The sequence below is a fragment of the Halichoeres trimaculatus genome, unplaced genomic scaffold, assembly GCF_033239565.1.
Source record: "Halichoeres trimaculatus isolate MK-OKI-2021-1 unplaced genomic scaffold, fHalTri1.1 fHalTri1_scaffold_11, whole genome shotgun sequence".
In the NCBI taxonomy this organism is placed as follows: domain Eukaryota; kingdom Metazoa; phylum Chordata; class Actinopteri; order Labriformes; family Labridae; genus Halichoeres; species Halichoeres trimaculatus.
Window position 1 is genome coordinate 8,069,685 of NW_027437189.1, and position 22,883 is coordinate 8,092,567.

The 22,883-nt window shown below is 40.0% G+C and overlaps 1 protein-coding gene across 1 annotated transcript in view; it reads left to right on the forward strand.

The window, feature by feature from the left end:
- The window catches only part of LOC141799043 (inactive dipeptidyl peptidase 10), a 34,407-nt gene that overhangs the window by 7,357 nt on the left and 4,167 nt on the right, over positions 1-22,883 (forward strand). The window contains exons 3-17 of the mRNA XM_074681088.1: positions 2,144-2,239; positions 2,356-2,450; positions 5,639-5,710; positions 11,828-11,880; positions 12,477-12,558; positions 13,033-13,153; positions 13,256-13,410; positions 15,375-15,472; positions 15,657-15,780; positions 16,178-16,219; positions 16,309-16,413; positions 18,225-18,316; positions 19,039-19,086; positions 22,415-22,533; positions 22,693-22,740. Of these exons, the coding sequence (XP_074537189.1) occupies positions 2,144-2,239; positions 2,356-2,450; positions 5,639-5,710; positions 11,828-11,880; positions 12,477-12,558; positions 13,033-13,153; positions 13,256-13,410; positions 15,375-15,472; positions 15,657-15,780; positions 16,178-16,219; positions 16,309-16,413; positions 18,225-18,316; positions 19,039-19,086; positions 22,415-22,533; positions 22,693-22,740 (1,350 nt within the window). The remainder of the gene's footprint in view (positions 1-2,143; positions 2,240-2,355; positions 2,451-5,638; positions 5,711-11,827; positions 11,881-12,476; positions 12,559-13,032; positions 13,154-13,255; positions 13,411-15,374; positions 15,473-15,656; positions 15,781-16,177; positions 16,220-16,308; positions 16,414-18,224; positions 18,317-19,038; positions 19,087-22,414; positions 22,534-22,692; positions 22,741-22,883) is intronic.

Here is a 22,883-nt window from a genome sequence, read left to right on the forward strand (position 1 = left end):
ACCGGCTGTGTATATATAAACATGTTTTTAAGCTTTTATCAGCCGATACCGATATTGTGCCGATAATATCGTGCATCCCTAGATTTGAGCACTGATAAACTCTCGCATCTGTCAGTCCTCAACTAGTCGCTTAGCTTAACTAGCTAAGCAGTCTAGCTTAGCTTAAAACGGTTTTCAAAGATGCCACATTTAATTTGAAGAATTCAACCAAAGGCCAACAGCTCCAACTGACACATCTATTAAGTTTCAAAGTAATATAGCTATGCTCCATTTGTCAACTTGGAAAAATCAGTCACTAAGCGCTGTCCAACAAACTTGCTCCATCATTACAGGCTGATGAAATGGAACCTCACCTTTCCCTCAGGTGTCTCTTGATACCAGATGATGAGTGGTCAGTTTTCCGTAGTGTTACATGAAGTGTAAACATCAGCAAACTCTGCTTCTGACCAAAAGAAGTGTTCTCCATTAGGGGGCGATGTGGAGAAAACACGTCGGGATGTTTGACGCCTTTTTTTGACCTGCAAATAACATTTCTAGCCCCAAATATTTCTTACCCTTCATTCTGAACTATTTTTCTGCACCATTTCATAACGTTAATCAAGCTTTGTGTCCTCTAAAATGTTTTTTAAACTTTCACAAATTTTACATCATGATAAATCCACTCATTTAAAGACGTCAGCTGTAAGAGTTGTTAAGTTTCTGCAGAATGTACAGAGCTTTAGCTTTATACAAGTATTCTATGTAGTTTTATAAATTATATTAAAATTTCTACCATATAGCAAAAAAAAAAAAAAAAATGGACGTCATCTTGTTGGCTCAAAGTGGGGCTGCCACAAAAACTGCTCCCCCTAGTGGCTGGCTACAGTATAGGTCAAAAAATCAATCTCCCAGCCATTCCAGATGAGCTGTGGTCAAACTTATAAAAAAACTGTAAGTGAATAATTTTTTTTCTGAAAACCTTGTTTCCATTTGTTTTAATAGGTTAAAAACTAAGTTTTATGTCACATTTAACAATGATTGGCAGCTGCTGTTCTTGTGTATTTTTTCCGGGGATTGTAAAATATGTCAGGAGGAGGAGTCAAGGAAAGAAGAAAAAAAATATTTTGGCTTCAAAACTGCACAATGATAAATGGTGGAGCCATGCTGTCCACTTTATATACAGTCTGTGGTTTGTACATTCTATTTATAGGGGTCTTTCAAAGTCCTCAAGGTCACCTTACAAAGCAGAGTTAAAAAACAGAACAGTGCAACAATAAAATTAAGAAAAACTTATGGTAGATTAAATCAATACGTGCAGATTTTTGGGTAATGAGAATTAGATTGAATATGCAAGTTGAAAAAGATGTGATTTGAGATGGGATGGCAGGCGTTCATGGAGGTATGGAAGAGCGAGGTTCTGCGAGGATGGCCTCATAATCGAGGAGAAGAATTTTGAAATTGATGTGATTTTTGAGTCAAACTCGGGAGGAAGTTGAGAGGTAGACTGAAGAGACGAGAACTGCAGTAATCGATGCAGAATGTGAGATGTTTCTAGATGTACTTTGGTTTCGTGAAAGCTTGTGTAAGAAAATGTAAATGTACACATCACTTAGGACATGATTCCACCCCATTGGTGAACGCACAAACTTTAGGCTAAGACAGAAAAGTGAAAAGATTAAAGATGACTGAATAGAAACAGGACACAGTATGGGATACAACAATGTTTGAGAAAGATGGTCCAACTCTGACAACTACACAGTAAAAAACAACAACACATCAGGCTGGTGGAGCTTGTGCTGTGCGGTCCTGCTCTCCTTCATCGTCACCATCATTAGTAGAAATGTTCAATGGATTGAATTTGTCTTCAGTTGAGTTTTACTGGAATTGCTAGGTCTGCATCTGGCTTCATGTTTCACACTTTTGTAGATCAAGAGTGTCGTCCTATTGACCAAAACTGGAATAAGCATATTCTTTAAAGAGCTAAACACTCTTTGGAGGGAGGTATAATTAGAGTGTTTTAGATGTTCACATTTCAAACATTTCAAACATTCAGACATAAAATACATGAGTGAAAAAGCTGAAACTTAGAGAGGATGAAACATCTTCAAGCTGACACGCCATAGTCTCTGATCATGTCCTTAATTCTGTCTTTCTGCTTCTGAAGATGAGACTCACTTGTTGCTCCGTTCCCAACTGACCATGGAGGATCTTGAGAGTGAAGAGTTTAAAGTTCACGACCCCTCTGTAGCATGGCTGAACGGTAAGGATTCATATTCTCGTTATTCTTCGTTGGATAAAATTCATCCTGACAGTTAAAACCCGAGGAAAAGCGTCTAATAGCACAGGATCCTCTTGCTCTCTGTCTAACTTTGTCAGAAAATGAAGTCGCTCTTCGCACCAGAGAAGGACACGTCCTGTCATTCAGCCTCAGCAGCAACCTCACTACGACTCTGCTGGACAACAGCTCCCTGGTGAGTAACAGCAGCTGTGTGTGGACACAGGACAGATTTCAGTATTGATTGGCTTATGTCCGCGGACAGCTGGATAAATTAACTGGCCAATAGAGAGTGATGCTTCCACATTGAGACAGAGAAGCTGTAGAGTCCCACTGTTTCACATCCCACAGCTGAGACAAAAAAAGATCTGGCGGAGTGACAGTATCGGCTCATTTCGCCCCAATCTGGCTGCTCTGTGAGCCCTCGGCATGTGCCTTCAAAGAGAATTTCCCAAGCATGGGTATCATCTTGAACGCCGCCTCTGCACGACACTGACAGACTTATGTGGGTCATCACCGAGGAGCTTAAAGCAGGGCTGCGTTGTCAGGTTGAAAACCAGTCTCTCCTTGTTTTTGTGATGTGGTTTGTTGTCTCTGCTACAGTACGGCTGCTAATTCCAGAGAAATGTGTATGTCCTTGTGAAGACATCGAGACACACAGTGCTTCCCAGAATAAACGCATTGCTCGGAAAGTTTATCTCAAACTTAAATTAAAATTCACAGCAGGGGAAACTTTCTGTGCACTTTCTGAGAGTGAGACAGCAAAGCTCTTCAGAGCTAAAAGATAATAGAGTTAACCTCAGAAATATTCAATAAAACCAAGCAAATAACGTCTCAGGTACAAAAAGCGAATCGAAAATGCCCTTTACAAGGTTATTGGAGTAGATTTTTAAAAATTTACCAAGTTTGAGCTCTTTTCCCTGGGGATCAATCTAGTTATACGAGCCTCTGTGGACCTTAATGGGATCAGCCTCTTACTCATGTATGCTTCAATTGATTTGTCTAAGACTTACAAGTAAAAAGGGATTTTTCAACTCAATCCAAATTAGAGAGGATGTGAGGAAAACTAGCCCAAGCATTGAGTTGCAAGCTGCCGAGTTTATTTTGTAACATGCTGCAAAAAAAGTTAAACCTTTTAGTTCAAGAGAATTGTGAAGATACATGAAAGAAGGAGGTAGAAGGGTGAAGGACATGAAATTGGCGTAGCGTGTTCAGTTATTGAAACAGCAGGACTGTAAATCGACCTCAAAGTTTCAGATTATTCTTTAACCTTCCTGAAAGAGTTGTTCTGGACTGAAGAAGGCAGATTTTTGCAGGAGAAAAGAAAACTTTTACAGTCCATTTTTTAAACCAAACAACAGATTGAAGAAGTTTGTGATAAACTTGTGAATAAAATCAAGCATTTAGCAAAAGAAAAGAAGACAGATTTTCCCCTCAGGAGTTGGAAAGTCAATACAGACTTCAAAGAGATAAAATATCTGAATCACATTCCCAGGGTGAGAGAAAGCACAGCATCAAAGGAATCATAATGTTGCTCTGAGTCTACATTAGATGTGAAAAAAGGCAGCATCATTCAAACAGGACTCTGCTTTGAAATATAACGATGATTACCGTTTTTATTCTTGTTGTGTCCAAAAACCACCCCTGCTAACCCAAAATGACATTTTAGGCAATCCAAAAAACATGATAAATTCCCCCATCCTTTGAAATTATGCAAATTAGTAGTTAAACTTAATAAATTAATTAATCTAATTAATTAGGGGCTTTGTAATTGATTAATCATAATTTAACCACAGTTTAATTACATCTTGATTGCAAACCCATATCTGACACAAAAAGCAGCATTGTTGTGTTCAAATCGATTTCGATAGATGACTGTATCAAGGAAAAGACATACATGAGCCTAAACAACAAAATCATGTTTGTTATGATTCAAATATGATGAAAATAACTTCATTTCAAGCAGGCAATATTTCTAAGGCCAAGAAATAAATCCAAGGTTTTTAAGACTTTTTGTTCCACTTTGAAAATTAACATCTAAAGCTGAAAAAGGACTAAACCTCTCTTTCACTTCTATAAATCAGCTTCCTGGATATTATTAGCCATACTGGAAGGACTCTACCAGTGATTTGTCTCTGAGCCTCGGGTCTGGTTGTAGTTGTAGATTCTCCTCCTGCTCCGATTTTATTTAACGCTTCTCTTTGGGGGTCTTTTTAGATGCTTGTATAAAAATTGTGGTGTTTCAAGTTTTTCAAGTTATGATTGGTACTGACACCAACAGTGATCTGTGACTGGTTTAACAGAATAGAATAGAAAATACTTTATTCATCCCTGAAGGGAAATTCAGGAGTCACAGCAGCAATCAAGAAAACAAAAGTGAATAAGTGCAAAAAGGTCCATAAGAAAATAGATGATGACAGCTTGTCCATCATTCTCCAGTTCAGCCAGCCTCCACCTCCACAGGGTCCAGGACTGAGCTTCTTCAGCAGTCTGTTCAGTCTCTGTCTCCTGGATCCTGTCTGCTCACAGCAGGTGAAGCTCTTCCTATGTGATGTTCATGTCTAGTGTTAGCTCTGTTAGCCATGTTTCTGAATGGCATGATGCTACTCTGCCTTCTGGTATTCCCCCTGTTGCTGGGTTAGTACGGCTAGCTTGTCCATCTTATTGGGGATAGATCTTACGTTCCCAATAACGATGGATGTACGGACAGGTCCATGTCGTCACTTTTTAGCTCACACCTGAGAACCAGCACGTCGTCCTCACCTCCTTCTCCTCACCTTGTGGGAAAACATCAGGCCTTGCACGAGTTAGCATTGACATGCTACAGGCTGCTAACAGCTGATTTCACTAAAGACAATGCAGCCATGGTTACATGTAGGATCTCCAGACAAACACAGGAGCAAAAACAACAAAAATATCACTGAAGACAAAACCACTCCACTCCAAATGCAAAAATGACAAAAAAGAGACATGAAATCACAAGAAACGGACATAGAAGACAGAGCCACCTCAACAGGCAGCCACAGCCAACAGGGCAGCGCCTAGCAACTTACCACTATCATTACAAAATTTACCAGGACCTTGTGCAATGAGATATCTTTTTTTTGTTCATGCAATATCTTTTCTGTAATTAATAAATTGTAATTAAAATGTGTAATCTGAAAGTAAATGTGTAATTTATCAGCATAGCAATTATAGGGGTCAAGCAAGACATTTTCCCCAAAAAGACCTTGTTTAGAGAATCAGCAAGGTCCTAGGATTGACCCCTGAGGAACTCCACAAACTCCAAAATGTTCAGAAGACTTCAGTCCTTCTCTGCTCACTCTCCACATAAGAGTAGATCAATAATTCTGGATGTGTATTTTCTGTTCTTCTATCTTCCAGGACCTGACCCTGACTAAATTCCAAGTCTCTGCTGATAAGAGGTTCGTCCTCTTGGCGTATAATATCCGACCGGTAAGTTTTCTCCTGATTCCATAAAGCACTGTCAAGCTTTTCACCCTTTAGAAATCAGCCAGGGGCGTAAGTTTCCTGCAAATATCAATACCAAGCCATTGTGGTTTAAACATCTCCGTTGTCTCGCAGGCTGGTATTGTCTGTGAAACAAAGGCAACGTGCATCCTAATCGGCGCAGGGAAGAAAGAACAGAGAGGAGGCTGAGCAGAAGGAGTGTGCTGATTCTGCACTACTGCAGCAGGCTTGAGCTCCATAACACCAGCCGCCAAATGACTGGGATAACATATGGGGAGTTGAATATTTAAACTGGCTGATGGCTGAAGGTGCAGGGGGTTGAGGAAAGCTTCGAGTGAGTGATCAGCATGAAGTGGATGGCTGGGGCTGTGGGTGGGGGGAGGGCGAGGGGGGAGATATCAAGGAGATGAAGGGCTAAAGTTGGAGCCGCGGTAATGAAATCACCCTGCGACTTCGGCGGGGAATTTTAATGAGAAGCTGACGAGAATCACAATCGCAGGTGGTTTTCAGATAAGCGTCTGGGGTAGACGGAAAACACACTGATCTTAAACACCACGCAGCTCCACCACCCTTTGCATCCGCCGTCGCACTCTGTAAATACCCGCAACATTAATAAATAGTTGAGTCTTTCCTCAAAGGGCAGGCAAGTTGTGTAATGTGCGAGTAATCTGCGAGGGTAGGAAACAGAATTAGGAGGAAATGAAAACCCTCAGCACATTTTCACCCACATTTTTATTAAAAATATTAAAGCAGAGTTTGCTGCTCTTTCTGTTCTCAGTCTTTTCTATATCTCTGGGCTTCCCTTAGAGATCTGTTTTTCTGTTAATGACTGTGAATCATGTAATATGTGTGTGTGTGTGTGTGTGTGTGTAGGGGGGGAACGAATGAGCCTGTTGCTGTGTTACAGTACTCGCCACTAACACAGAGCATCTCTGTGGTAAATAAATTATTGAGCAGTTAACATACGTTCAATCAGTTTTCATAGATCTCCACAGAGAAGTGGACCCAGATTTGTGCGCCGCTTGTTGCCATGTCATTAGCATACTTCCTTTGATGTCAGCAGGAATTGTTGAATCTCATCTGTATGCTCGGTGTGTGTGTGTGTGTGTGTGTGTGTGTATGCTCGAAGAAATCAGAGACAGTGGGCACATCACCTGGAATCATTTGTTTGTTTAGAAATGGATGCGTGTGGGTGAGATATGGTTTTGCATTCACAGGGGCCATCCCTCCTTCCCTCCTTCCCTCCTTCTCCCTCCTGCCTCATCTTCTTCCTTCTCACTCACTTTCTTCTGTCTATCTCTGGGGGGGATTTGTGCTGACTGAAGCAGTTTGCGCCAGGCACCAGCTTTGCTGTTTTGGAAGAGGAACGGCACGCTGCTGAGAGTGGCAGAGAACAAGAGGGAGAAACAGAGGGAGCAGTAGGGGGGAAAGCAACTTGCAATTGGAGGGAAGGGGAGAAAAATGGGTTATGCACTATTTGCCCTTAGATACAGCGCCCAGTTTGAAATCAATCAGAGTGGTTATCAAAGGACGACAGAGATGTTAGAAGCAGAAAAGCTGCAGTAGAAAGAGGAAAGGATGAGTGTGGCTGTGGGGGGAAAGTTAAAAAGCTCCTCTGGATCTTGTATTAGCTCTGCAGGCTTTAGAGACATCTTTGTGCCTGGTGGGTGAGAATAAATGGATTTTGATAAGAGGGTATACAAGGAATCGGGTTAGGGATTCGGCCACGTCGGAACAAGAGAAAGCAGATTTCCTGTGGGGTGGTGGTGGTGGTGGTGGTGAGGGGGTCTTTGAATTACCAAGGTTTGTGCGCGAAAGGGAAAAGTGAAGAAAGAAAACCCACATCGTTTTCGAAGAATGATGCTGAGATACTTTTGAGGAGACAGAGGCTCCTAAGATTGATGAGCAAGGGCGAATAGACTAAAAACTGCCGAGACAGTGCAGTTTAGAGAGAAATAAAGTGACAAGGGAGTCGTGTCTGCGCTCTGCAGCAAACACTGATGCTGGGAGCTGGTGTAAAGGCAGAGAATGTGAGGTTCTTAAGGAAAGATGCTGTAATCTTTGTATCATTCTATCACGCAGTGTACATTACATATAAATATCAGCGCTCAAACCAAGGTTGTTGTAATCTCTTCACGCTTCCCTTGTTAGTGCGTCTCCTGAGTGTTTAATCCCTGCATGTGCCCCCTCCTCCTCATCCTCTTCTTTTTCTTCTTCCTTCTGTTTTGGTGACATAGATTGGGGAGAGTGCGGGAAATAAAGAGGGGGGATGAGGAGCAGAGCGATCTGGAAGATTTATGATATGTTACTGGCAGTCACATTAGAATTCACTCTGCTGCTCCAAGACAGATGCCCTCACTCTCCGTGTCTGTTTATCACACAGACGCGCCGTAACGTACAGCCTCTGCCACCAGCTTCATAATGCTAAATCATGAGCAGAATCTACACCGTTCCTAACAAATCATAAACAGCTGATTGAACACAGTGCTCTTAACAATGCTGCCCCCTTTGGTGCAAGGGAGCGATACTCCCCTTAACTCAAGATCGGCTGTTTGTCGACCGCCTGTCAGCTCTGGCTGACAGCTTCTGGCCTCTCTGCATCCTTTCTCTCCCTTCCTGTCTTTGTTTTTTTCAATCTTTCCTTTCACACTGAACCAATCCATCTTTTCCTGCAGTTATTTTAGTCTTAACACAGCTCTTTTTCCTGTCCACACCCTGTTGCCCCTCATGCTCAAGCTTTACACCACAATCAAATTTCAATTTCTTTAGATGGCCTGAGGATTTATTTCCTCTCCTTTATTTCTGCAGCTTCACCCCTGCGTCACTCCATCCGTGCGTTTTCTGACAACAGACAAACAACACAGAGGAGAAATCCAATTTCACTGCTAAGTGTGCTGTATAGAGGATGTGACATTTAATTTCTTTAGGGACTTGTTTTCCAGGAGGCTCTGGCTTTCAGAGGTCAGGGGGAAAACAGCCTGCTTCCAACCTTTTTCCCAGAGAGGAAAAAAATAATGGAAAAAAATCGATGTATTACCTGGAATTCGTTCAGGTAATGCTGCGATCAATTACAGTTAACACCCCACACACACGTGCACTCTCATTGATTCAGGCCGCTTAGTCTTCTTCAGCATGTTAATTTAATTAATCATCAAGCTGCTGAGGCTTGTGTCAGGGGTTGTGACACAGTTGGCAGCAACAAAGAACCCTGCGGGAAGGTTATTAGCTTTAATGATGCTATTTATTAAGAAAGCTGCTTTTTCTATTCATATCTTTTAATGTGTCTCTTTTTCTCCCGAGGGTTAAAAAAAATCATCAGATATGATCAAAAAATGATGTAATACAGATGAAATGACTGCAAGAGCTTTAGTGACTGAAATAAATTAAGAGTATTGGGCTGCTAGCTGGGATTTTCTTCCAATGCAATTAAAGTAATATTATAAAACACAAAGTCTTTTGAAAAAATGTAAAGATAATACTTCTGTACGCACTTTATTTTCATTTGGTGAAGTGATTTGATTTGGTTTTTTTCCCACACAGCGTAAGAAATGCCTTCAGTGCTGTCTAAAATGCAGCATCAGGTTCTGGCGAGTGCACTAGTCAATGCTTCAATCTGATACTGTAATTTATCATACCTCCCTCAAAGAGTTTTCTCCTCTTCTCAAAAGCAGAAGCTTACACAGCAATATTTGTTCAGTCAGTCTGCCCTTAGCAATTATTGTTGAAGAGCGACAAAGAGAAGAGTTAAAGTAGTAAATAACAATGTTAGCAGAATGCTACGAAAGGGTTCCACAAATAGACATCAAAGGGCTGTTATTTTTTTCTTTTGAATGAATAAAGTTTACAACAACGTACAACAAAACAGCTTTTTGTAGTCTTGAAGTAAGAAAAAAAACAAGAAAACAGTTTGGCTAATGTTAGCAGAGCTAGCACTGGCCCCAGTTGATTGAAACAAACAGCCTTTATATGTCTTAAAGGCCCTGTGTGGACTTGATCAGTGATCTTAAAAAGTCTCACTTGCTTCTGCATAATTTAAAATAAGATTACCAGTGCCAAAACTGGTTGTTTCTATTACTAGTTTTGCTGCGAGAACCAAGGTCTGTTGTTGTCTCTGTTGAAAAGGATTTCTTGTATTTATTTTGTAGTGATGGTGGACTCTGGAGCTGGACTGTCAGACAAAAAAAAAAGACAGAAGAGAAGAAGAAAGCTAAACAGGGGAGTGATGGAGCACAAGCTATAACACGGGCTCAGCTGTTTGTGATAATGGAATAAAGGGTTAGGGTTATCTCTTGCATAAAAGACATAAATGGAGACAGTGTTGTGTGAAGCGGTGGTCGGTGAGGCTGTTAGGTGCATTGCAAAATTCCTTCTTCGTGTCTCACTAAAGCTACACATTAGGTAGCAGAAGTGTCAAGTAACTAAGTAAAAATACTTTCTTACCTTACTTAACTTAAAATTTTGGTTATCTATACTTTACTTGAGTTATTATTTTTAACCAACTTTTTGCTTCTACTCCTTACACTTTCAGGCAAATATCTGTACTTTGTACTCCACACATTTTAAAAACAGCCTCAGTACTCCTGTTTCATTCCAGCTTGTCATTGTTCAAAAAGACACACACAAAAAAAAAAAACCCTATCCTAAAATCGCTGAAATCGTGTCATCCAGAAAGAGTGAATTCGATTGTTGATGGATGAGATGTATAAACATAATACCATTCCAACACCCTTTTGGTTTGTTTGCAATCTGTCACACCTGCACACTTTACAAATCACATCACACTTCAGGAAGGACATAACAGACGTATGTAGCATAGTATGAAGATTAGGGATGGGTACCCAATTAAGTACTTTTATAGGTACTGACCGATTCTGTCAAAAGTAGCGGATACCGATTCACGTAAAACCAAAAGATACCATGTTTAGGTACCTAAATGCATCCTTGTGAATGTGAGGGAGTAGGCAATATTCCATGCTGGACATGAACACAGTATTGCAGGGTTATATATTGATGAATAAATATATTAAGTTGAAATTTTTTATTATTTTTTTATGAAACAAATTGACATTTTTACCACATAAACACAAAAAAGTACCGAAAATTGATACTGTTGAGGACTGGTATCGATTGCCAGGTACCAGGCATGGGTACCGTATCGTTTCAAATGCGAAAGGTACCCATCCCCATGTAGATGTCTGTGGCGGGGACTCAGGAGGGGGGTGAACTATATGAACTATAGGCCCCTGTGGCACAGCCCAAGCTTTTGACATTAATGGCATTTTTCCCCTTTAAGTTACTTTTACTTTTGTACTTGTAAGTAGTTTTGAAACCAGTAATTTTACACTTTTACCTAAGTAAAAAGCTTGAGTTAATACTTCAACTTCAACAAAAGTCTGTTGGGGAGTAACAGCAACACTGCCCGACGGTTTCCTGTGGGACTGCTCTGTTTGGTCCATATCTGTAAGCTTAATGGAAACATGCAGAAATACGGACGAAATGAGCGCAGAGCACGGACAGGAGGCTCTGTCTGAAAAAAATCTCCATTTTCTACATCCTAGTTGTGCCAAACTGGGCTTTGCTTGTGATGCTTTCTTTCATCTGTGCTTGTTTACATCCTGGTAGTTGAGCATTACAGCATTTTGACCGTTGGCATTAACTGAAGCTACAGCCCCATCTAGTGGTAGCTGGGTGCACAACAGTTAAGACACATAGAAGTAATTGGTTTTATCAGCTTGTCACTCTGGCTGTTAGCGTTCAAGTATTTAGTTGGCTAAATTCTAGCTAGCTTAGCTTGTTCCTGATTCAGAGTTCTTTACTGTGCTGACACTCGAAGAGTTGCGTATTTGAGTTGCGTATATGTGATGACCACAAGTTTCTGTTTCTAGCATCATGTTACCAGTATTGTTTAACCCTAGATATGAGACCAGCATAAAGAAGAAAAAATAACAAAAGATGTCTTATTTAGTCAACATTAGAGGATGGAAAAAAACATTGCTTTCCTCACCTTTGTTTAATCTGTGTTTGCTTTCCTTTAACATGTTTATTGTGTTATCATCTGAGTGCAGCACACCTGTGTTGCATGATATCCTCTACCTCTTTCAGGTGTTCTCTCAGTCCTTCACAGCCTCCTATGCTATCCACGATGTGGCCAATGGGTAGGTGGAATCATGAATGCTAATGCATGGGCTGCACTGGGCATGAGCGTCACCAATGCAAGCAGACCAAGCGGATTGAAAAGCCAGTGTGTCCCATTGAATCAGAGCCGTCATGTTTCTGTCCGACATGCATTCATTCATCAGTGTGCTCGTCGGGTTCCCGGTGTTGGGTTTGAAACGTACCACAGATTTCACTGCCTGAGATTCATACACAGCATTGTGTCAGAGGACAAACTCTTATAGTAGCTGTGGGCCGGTCCTGGATCATCTGAAGACTGGGTATGAAAAGGATTTCAAAGGGGACCTGCAGTATTGATCGTTGCCTGAGTATGCCTTGAGGGGAAGTGTTTGCCTGTCCAGAGGAAAAAAAAACAAGCGCAGATAAAAATAAGGACCAGAAATTTTGCACTCTTGCATGAACAAACCTCGTCCTTTGTTTTGTTCTTTCTCTCTGCATCTTGCTCTTAAGCCCTCACAGCACAGTCTCTTTCAAGCAAAGCTCAAGGCCAGGGCATGGATGCACCTCAGAGGGCTTTAAACGGGACATTGTCCCTTACGGAGGGCTTATGTCTCGAGTGTGTTTGTGTGTGTTCCAGGGATCTGCAGGAGCTTAACCCTACGGAGAGAGAGAAATCAGGACTACAGTACGCCTCCTGGGGGCCTCAAGGGAACCAGCTGGTAAGCCAGGCGCTTACTGATTTACCTGATCATTATGGCGTCTTTGTCGTCTGCATCAACTCTTCCTGTAATCTGATGAGAAGATTTCTGCGCCTCACTTCTTAAATGAATGCAGCTTTGGTTTGATGCAACTCTTTTAATGATAACATCACGTCTTTGTCATTATGAAATGAACTCCAGCATAGAGGTTATTGCAGCTGCTGCGTTGCTATAATGGGGTTGTTTTACAACCATAATTTAATTCATCTACCTTTCCCGTAATGTAATTGGCTTTTGCTGCTATGTCGGGGCTCATCTGCAGCATATTAACTGGATGGTAAAGATGTATTGGCTCTCACTTGGTGTGTGTTGGATGATGATTCACGCTGTCTTGGACAGTGTCCGAGGCTCGATTCAGTCGGCCAGCGATGACGCCTGCAAATGCTCTGTGTTTGATAATGGATTGGCTGTGTCTATATGTGCTGCTCATGCCAGGCCTATGTGTTCGACGGAGATATCTACTACCAGCCAAGTGTGACCAGCAAACCCCTGCGTCTCACAATCAACGACCCAGAGCTGAACGTGGTGAATGGGCTCTCTGACTGGACGTATGAAGGTAGGATTTATCACAGACTCAGAAATGTTTCACACATTTGTGAAAAGAAAACAGGTGTAAACTGTAAGTGTGACAGTAACACCTTACTGTCCTCTCAAACAGAGGAAGTCCTTCTGACGTATGTTGCTCACTGGTGGTCTGTGGACGGGGCCCGGCTTGCTTACCTCACCATCAACAACTCTGCCACACCTGTGATGGAAATTCCTCAGTTCTTAGGTGGTCTCTACCCCTCCAATGTGGTCTTCCCTTACCCTAAGGTACATACTGATCAAAACAAGTCTGCTGGCATGCAAACAAATATGTGAGACTGTTACTGTACACAGGGCTAATGTTTTATGATTGTTTTTAAGAAGGTTTAATTTTTTTTGCATGCTCACCATAAAGTTCAAGCATTTTTGCACAAAATTCAAAGCTAATACTTGAGGTAGTGGGATTATTTTGCAGTTTGGGAATCTTTCTGACACACTTTCTTTTTTAATGTAATTGCGATTTTTTTTCCCCAAGTCATGCTCTTTCAGCTTCAAATATCATTTTCAGAACTGTGACATTTACTGACATTTACTGACACACTTTCTCTGTTGCAAAAAAATAAAGAATTTAAAGAAACACACTTTCTGATTTTCCTATCAATGTGAGGACTTTGGGTAAAACACACTTTCTGGTTTAACATTATTACAGGGATGTTTTGTCACACGTATTTGGTGGTTAAAACATCTTAATCAGGCTTATACATGAAACTTTCTGTCGATACTGATGTGCAGAATTGAACTGACACACACATTCTTGTTTTTATATCACTATGGCGGCCTTGGCTGAGGAGCCCTGTTTGGCTTTAGGCTAATATTGAACATCTTTCCTTGGTCTTTTTTAATATTATAGCTAGGATCCTGGGGGTTCCCATAATACATGCATTTTGGTGTCCTTATAGCCATGGGGATATTCACAAACATCCTTGTTTTAATATCACTTTGGGGACTTGGGACTGTCATACTGTACGGCACATGTGTCAAACTCAAATGGCCTGCAAGAGCTTAAAAGGTCTGATTGTCTTATAATAGCAACTGCAATGGCTGTAGGATGTGTTCAAGAAAGTCACAACCAAAAACAACATGGCAGCATGGCACAATAAAGCTAGCTTTATTGTGTCTAAAGGAATTGCCTGCGCATTTATTTTACATTACGTTTAGTTACATTGGGCTAAATTTTACACTGTCTTATATTTATATCTCCCTCTTTGAGAGAGAGACCAACACTTTTGTTATTACCTTGTAAATTTTCACTAACACACATTCTTGTTTTGATTTCATCATTAAGACTCTCTTTGACATTACTTCCTGTTTCCTGTTGTTTTGGGAAATTTTACTGACATGTACTTTCTTTTTTTAATATTCTTATAGAGATTTTCACTCACGTCATTGTTTAAATAATCAGTGGTGTTAAATGTATCTTAAACTAGCAGCTGCTGTCTAGTTTTCTTGTTGTTGCAGGGACCTTTACTGATGCACTCTTTCTGGTTTTCTGCTTGTTGTGGGCACCTTCAGTGACACACTCCTCCTAGTCTTTGTATTGTTAAAGGGACTTTTACTGACACATGCTCTCTTTTCTTATTGAAATGGAGACCTTTAGTGACACACTCTTTTTTATTTTCATGTATTTGTGAGGACCTTTAATGACACACTCATTCTGGTTTTCATATTAAAAAGGGGACCTTTAACAACACATTTTTTTTTTTTTCTCGTTTGATTTTTGTTGTGGCTTTTCCTCACACACTCTTTCTGGATTTCTTATTGCAGTGGGGACGTATAATTCACTCATTGGCTCCAATCTGTTTGACTTTGATTTCTTGAGCTTAAATTCAGAGAAATCACTTAAATAGTTGATTTGGTACATTAGGCTGGAGCAGTGAGGTGTGATGAAAGAAATAATTTGCCTGAGCTGACAGCTGTTGGGCTAAAAAGATTTTCCAAAACTTTAACTTCACATTAATAATAATGATAAATTTTATTTACATAGTGTCTTTTCAAGAACTCAAAGACACTTTACAACTGTTAAAATCAACACAAGCAACGAACAGAAATCAAACAGAACAAAACAAAACAAAAAAACAGTACAATCACAAAAAAGCTAATTTAAAAAGTTGAGTTTTTAACAGAGATTTGAATAAAGAGAAGTCAGACATTGAGGTTTGTTTTAATTTTTTCCTCCCTTCTTGTGCTCACAGGCCGGCTCTAGTATCCCATCAGTCAGTCTATTTGTTGTGAATCTGTATGGTCCAGCTCACACTCTGGAGATGATTCCTCCTGACTCCCTCAGGGCCAGGTACAACATCCTTTTAAATTTCAAATCAGAGTAAACCCCCAAGTCTTGAGACACCACTTGTCTGAAATGATTACACTTGTCAAAATTACTCTCCTCCCCCTCCCCTCCTCTCTTTCTTCGACTCTCCTTTGCACCACTTTTTCAATCCATTCCCCTTGTATCATTTTCTGCATCACCTCTTCAGAGACAGCTACATCTCCATGGTGACTTGGATCAGCAGCACCCGCCTCGCCGTACGCTGGCTGAATCGTGCCCAGAACCAATCAGTGCTCTGTGTGTGCGAGGCCACCACAGGGGCATGCTCGGAGGTGAGCGGTCATCACTCGTTCCACATTAGTAATTCAAACAGTCCACTCTGCAATATGCGGCTTTAATGGAATTTTTGCTTCTTTTACACTGAGCTGGGAGTAGAGATTGATTTCTTTAAGCTCTCAGATGTCTACTCGCTGGATTAATATTTAAGGTCATTTGCTGCATGAGTAGAATTTTCAGTGATGTGCTGCAGTATTTTAGTGCTTGTTCTGTTCTGGTGAGTCCTCACAGGTTTTACGGACCACCTTCTACTTTTTTATCATTGCTCTAGTTTGGGAATTTTTGTAGAAATTTTCATACATTTGAAAGAAAATTTGCTGCACTTTTCATTAAACCTGCATCATTAGTCCTGTGACTAACACATATCCACTCTCTTTGTTTCTAAATTGATAGAAACACAAAATGGCCATGGACTTAATGCAAAACCAGCGGCAGGTGTGTATTTCTCATGTTTCATGAAAGGTTTTAATTCCCGATCACTACAAGTTTCTTCTTTTGACTTTTTTTTGCCTCCCCTTCAACAGGAGATGCCGCTGTTTTCTGCAGACAGCTCTGTGTTTTATACAATCCTGCCAGCAAAACAGGGAGCTCGAGGAGAGTTTCACCACATCGCCAGTCTCTCAGCTCTGGTCGGTAAACTTACATCTGACTAAGATAATATTAGACTGATTATGCTGTTAAAGAGGGGGTTATTGTGCTTTTTCTGCTTTATACTGGATATGCACTTAGACTTTATACTAGTATTCTCTTTATTAGAGGTGGGGGATCAAATATACTCGATAAAACGCAAGTTGAGATATATGAAATGAGCATATCGTGACCATCGAATACAAATTGTCTTGTACATTTTTAAAGACGTCAGTATACAATGCTCTTTCCAGTTTAACTTCCTTCACTTTCTGCTGGCGCTCCTGTCACAGCAAGCAGTAAACCCACTCTGGTGGAGCTACAGATGATGTTGGGTTTTTTGCCTTTAATATAAATATTCAAAACAAGCAATTGGCAGATCTTGGCATTTGGTTATTTTGTTAATCATATGAAACAGAATCATCATTCTTGATTTCTAATCTTACACCAAAAGTTATATTATTTACTGAAAATAAATCTGAAAGGATTTTTTATTTTTTACAGCTAATGTAAAAACCACTTTTATATAATCCACGTATGCTTTGAAAAAGAAAATGAGTGGTTTATATGGGCTAATGAGTTTGTAGAAGTAAACACCTGTTTTACGACTGGAAGTGACAAGATTTACGGATGTTTCTTGGCATAACTTCACTTCTATTCCATGGACGGTCTAATGTTAGTCTTGAGTTATAATTATAATGCTGATTAATTCCAGTAGATGGCAGTAATTCACCAAAACCTGCCACCGCATAGACAAACAGCATTAGCGCCATGCATTGTGGGAAACAGTATGCCAGGTAGACTGGTCCGTTGCATACTGAGAAATTTTCCTGGATCAGTAGGACATCCAGGGATTTTTAGTATACTGCAGATTTTGCAAGTTTTTGCATACTGACCACTACGTACTAAATTTCAGCCAAAATAGTCGGCACTGATAGTGTAGTGGGAGGTTTGGAAAACAGCTTCTCAGTGTGTGAGTGTGGACATTGAGATTAAGCCATTGACTGACTTTGGTGTTAGTAACTTGTTATGAAAAGTCTTGGGATCCTCATGCTATGAAACCATCATTTAAATAAGTCTCATGGAAGCTCATAGAGATCTTTCGCTATTTTTAGAAACATTTTGAGCCGTTTACAGATTCAGGGATTTCTACATCATACCGATACTTTGGGGTTTGACAATCTGCAGCTTTGTTACTTTATGCCCCTATTAAAAATATGGGAAAGCATAATACCCCCTCTTTAAGGCAGACATTTCTCCTCTTCCCTCATTACTGAAGCAATTTGTTTGCATTTACTTCCTTCCCATCTACTAAACCACTTTTATCTAAAGGAGTTATGTGACTCATTAACACTATAATGGTAGCATGCCCTTTAAGTTAATAAGGGAGTTCAGTTCATTATCTTTCGTTACATTTTTATAACAGTTTGTCATCTCACTGGAGCGATAAAAAAGGGATTCAGGCATTTTTATAGAAACACTCATTACAGATGAACGAAACTCAGACCAAATGTGTTTTTTCTTTCTTTCTGAATCTTTGAGTCTTACTACTCTGGGCTCAATCATATCCTTGGTAGCGCTTTGAAGTTTGCTTTTGTTTCTTGCTATCTTGGGCTAAATGGATGAAAAATGACTTTTTGTAAACTCTTTCTGTAGCAATCAGCGCCTTCATTTGATTCAGCCTCACAAAACTGTCTTCATTCATTTTCCTCATCCTCTGAGACAAACTTTCTGTATTGCTGTGATTATTCATACTCGGTACATCAGTCTGCTTCTACATTTGTCTTCATCACTGTTTCTCTGTGTAACACAGCCCGCCACCCCCTCTGTTCCTCCTCGCTTCTTGACATCCGGGAGCTGGGACGTCACCTTGCTCTGCGCTCTGGACGAGAAGGCTGGGAAAATGTATGTAAAAGTCACAGCGTGTGAAACTGGGTCACACCACCCTCAGGTGCCTCAACGGGAGCTCTTTACCTTGAATGTACAAGAGTAGAAGAATGGCCCTCATTAAAACAATCCTCCCTTGCTTTAAGCTGGGATCAGGACCTGTCAGCTGGGGTGCAGATTCATTCACAACACCTAACACTGTCTACTTAGAAACAACCAGCTGACACACTTTGACACGTCAAGTTTTAGAGGCCAAAGAAGCAGCTTTGACTTTGACTGAGCTTGTTGTGACACTGTTTTGACATAATAAAGTCAAAGGATCAAGTAGATTACATCTTAAGTCTGCCTTTATCCTGTTGGTGGGCAGAAACAGCTTGTTAACAGACTGGATTTAGCATCACGCAGAATCAAGGAAAGTCAATTATAAATTTACTCAAGTTGTTTACAGTCCCAAAGCCCACAGGTTGATACAGCTCTGTGCCTCCAAGCAAGCCATCCTGTCCCACAATACCTTGAATTAATTCATGCAGAAGTAGTTATAACCCACATTTAATTTGATATCTATCCAATTCTGACATGTCTATCATGAATAATAATTACATTCCAACTGTGATGTGCTGATTTGTGTACATTCTAGTAGTGAATAATTGATGGGCAGAATATTTATCATGGAGTGGAGATTCTTACAACTGTAATGATTTAACTGCTTTATTTGTGGTTTTTATTTTTCTCTTTATCAGATATTTTCTGAGCACAGAAGAATCCAGACAGAGCAGACACCTTTACAGGTAACTACGCTGAAACAGTTCAACTGATTTATGTATTTCAAGATTTTAAAACAGAGCTTATTCAGCTCCAGCCATGAGGGACGAAAATGGAAATGGAAACAATAGAGGATCAGGACCATGTTTAAAAACATTTTTTTAAGAGATTTATCCAATAAATTCACAAGAATAAAGCTATAAATTTAACTTTTTAAAATCTTGTGAGGTTATTCTTGATTAAAGGTTTCACAAATAAGGAATTATTTAATCTTTTGGCACATCAGATTCACAAAAGTTCTCTGGACATATGACGTTCTTCAATTTAAAATTTCAAAGAGACTCTCTTGGGGGTTTTGTGTTCTGGTCTCGTTTCTAAACACTGAATGGGGGGAATTTGTCAACAACCCACAACTATTCAAATGTGTTAACGAAGCTCTGAAGACTGCAGAAAAGACATTAATATCACCAACAAATCTAAACATAGTCTTCCATTTGTGTTGCGCTCTGAGAATTAATGACATATCACTTTTGTGTTTTGAATGTGAGCACAGCAACTGAAACAGTTTGTGCATATAGGGCTCAAAGTAAAGGGATGCCAGTATGCTAACAGGAAGCTAAGCCAACATTTCCTACACGCTAAATAATAACAAGACCCAAAATCCTGGGCTTAGGAGTCAGGCAGCAAGTCCAAAGTCAGTTTAATCAAATCCAAAGTTTGGTACACAGGAAGGCAAACAATCAGGCAAAGGTATCTGAAAACATTATGCAGAGACAAAGTCAAAAAACAAAAGATGGGGTCAGAAACTCAGAGATAAGCCTGGAACACTGACAAAAAAGTACAAGGCAAACTGGCACAGAAGAGAGGGGATAACAGGATGATGAGGCACAGGTGTTTCACATTTAGAGTCACCAGGGAAGTGGAGACACTGGCAAGAAAACAACTAACCTATAATAAAAACAAATTTGAGTATTTACATAAAATGGGAAAAAAGACATGATTCATAGTATATAAATATGTTTAATAAGAAATAAAATTACCTTGTTTATCATATTCAGTGGCAAATTATTAGAATTTACCAAATAGTACTTAATAATTAGCGGAAAAAAAATAAAATAAAATAATTGCTCTGTTCTTCAAAGTTGGTTAGCAATAAAAACTAGAAAAGCACTCAGAGAGCGCAGACCCCCAACAAGCATATTGTGATTGTCCCGCAACACTTTAGTCCTACTTTAATGTTATACTACCTTCCAGCAGACCGCCTGCTACAATTTGGTGTTAATTTCAGATTTGTGCGATAATTTATTTCCTGACAGTGTTGAAAATTATGATGACCCAGTACATATTTCATATTCCGGATCTTAGTATCCAGAATACTGCCAGGATCTGGATCGTACTTGTACATCTGTCAGAAATTATGGTGACCTTGTCTTGTATTGTTTTGCAAAGCAATCTGACCATTTATCGTGGAGTTATATACACATATGGTGAAAACTGCCCTATCTCACAATGATAAAGAATCCTTTAAATAATCCTGGATCCAGACGGTGATCCAGGTCACCTCCAAAATTTAATCACTTCTTACTTATCCCATTTTGAACATTTCCTGAAATTTCATCCAGATTTGGAAAAATTGACAACTCAAAACAAGCTTCCTTTGAGAAAAAAAGAATAAAAAGGGGAAGCCGAACTAACTTAAACACTTCATTCAAAAATCCAAAAACCTTAAGCTTCAATAACCAAACTCAAGAAATAAACTCCAAGTTGAAACACTGGTCTCTGGAAGACATCTCACAACACGCAGCCAGCAGCCTGCTGGCACTCGGTGTCTTCTCTCTCAGTCTTACCACACTCCTGATTGCCAATCAGGTACAGGTACCCAATAACCTTCTGTGGAGAAGTCCAGAGCTGCAGCTGTAAGAAGAGCAGAGAGGGAAGAACCAGTGGAAACTACAACACTTAACACAGTAGATCCTGAGCTGCATTGTGACTCTGTCCATCCACACATTGATTTAACTCATCTGTTGATTTTTTTTTCTTTAATTTGTTCTGTTATTGCACTGCAAAAAACAGAAATCTTATCAAGTGTTTTTGTCTTTTTTTAAGTAAAAATTGTCTTATTATACTTTGATATGAGCCACTTTCAACTTATCAATCCAGAAAAATGTCTTGTTTCAAGTTATCCAAGTACAAAAATGAGGTTTGAATGGCTTGTAACCAGTAAAAAAAATCTGCCAACTGAACAAGAAAAAAATGCTTGAAAATTTCCTTGAGACTAAAACAATATCTTGATAAAAGTAACTTTTCTCTTGTTCCATTGGCAGAGTTTTTTTACTGGTTACGAGCAATTCAGACCTCATTTTTGTCCTTAAATAACTTTAAACAAGACATTTTTCTGGATTGGTCATGTGAATTTGGCTCATATTGAGTCTAAAAAGGAATTTTCTACTGAAAATAAGACAAAAACACTTGATAAGATTTCAGTTTTTGCAGTGTGGCTCATCTCAACATGTTTCCTTGAGAGAAACTGTGGAATTCTTTGAGTACTTCTATATTACAGCACAAATGTTGATGTGGTGATATTGTTATAGAAAAAGTCCGAGGGTAACCAAATTCATCACCATTCACCATCTGGTAACCATGAAGATCTGTCGAAACTTTCAAAGCAATCTGTCTGAGTCAATCTGTCTGATAAAAGCCTTGGTTTTGTGCAGAATGGTGGACCAAACCTTTGAGCTTTTGCTGCCAGCACGCTTAAAAAAAAGACATTCAGAAGAGTTACTGCACATTAATGTGTCGGTATTAGAATCTTCAGTCTCGTGTACCAAAGATGCTTGAGGCCATGAGCTGAGTTGACACATTTATAACAGAAAAAAGAAACCCACTCAGTGGACGAGGACCCTCTGTGGTGCAGAGTCGAGTGGCTGTGACTTATGTTTCCCCCCTGTGATAAACACACTTGTCTGCTCGCTCATCAACCTCCTCTGTTTCATATCTTTTTATTAACTTACTTTGCTGCAGGCTAAAGAGAGATAGCACAATGTTATGGAGGAGGGATGATGGCTTGTTTGAACTTAACTGTGATTAATCCTGTATGAAATTTGTAAGCGACAGAGTGGGGAGGCACTCCACACCGTCTTGCAGAGCCATCTGTATAACGACTTTTATGTCCACCCTTATTGAACCCCATTCGTCTCTGAAAAGGCAACTGCCTGAACAGTTTGTCTCAACACACTGACACCTTTTCTTAATGCATAAACAATTAATTGACCCTCTCCTGGAGCACATCAAACTGCATTAGACTGTCATATCTGTGCAAGATGTGTTCAATAACCTTTCTCTCATATTTACAAGTGTGGACCTGGATGGAGTGTTTCAGCGCCAGTGCATCTCCTGCAACCTCATCGATGGATGTCGCTTCTTCAAAGCTGAATTCAGCCCCAATCAAACTTACTTCACCCTCTACTGCTTGGGTAACACACACACACACACACACACACACACACACACACACACACACACACACACAGCTTCACACTTTCACTCAGTGTCACACATGTATGTGAGAATATTAAAGCCTCATGCAGAGAGAAAGTGAGTGTGATAATGTAGTATCTTGTAAAACTCCACAGGCCCCGGGATCCCTAAAGTGACGGTTCACAGTACAAAGGACCCCTCCAGTGAGTGTTTCATCTGCTTGTCTGATTAATGGTATAATCAGACACACACATACACACACACATATGCACAGCTGCATGCAGTCTCCAGCCACAGCCACCAGGGGGCGGTATATCTCAGCACAGCAGAATATTTTATGTCCTAT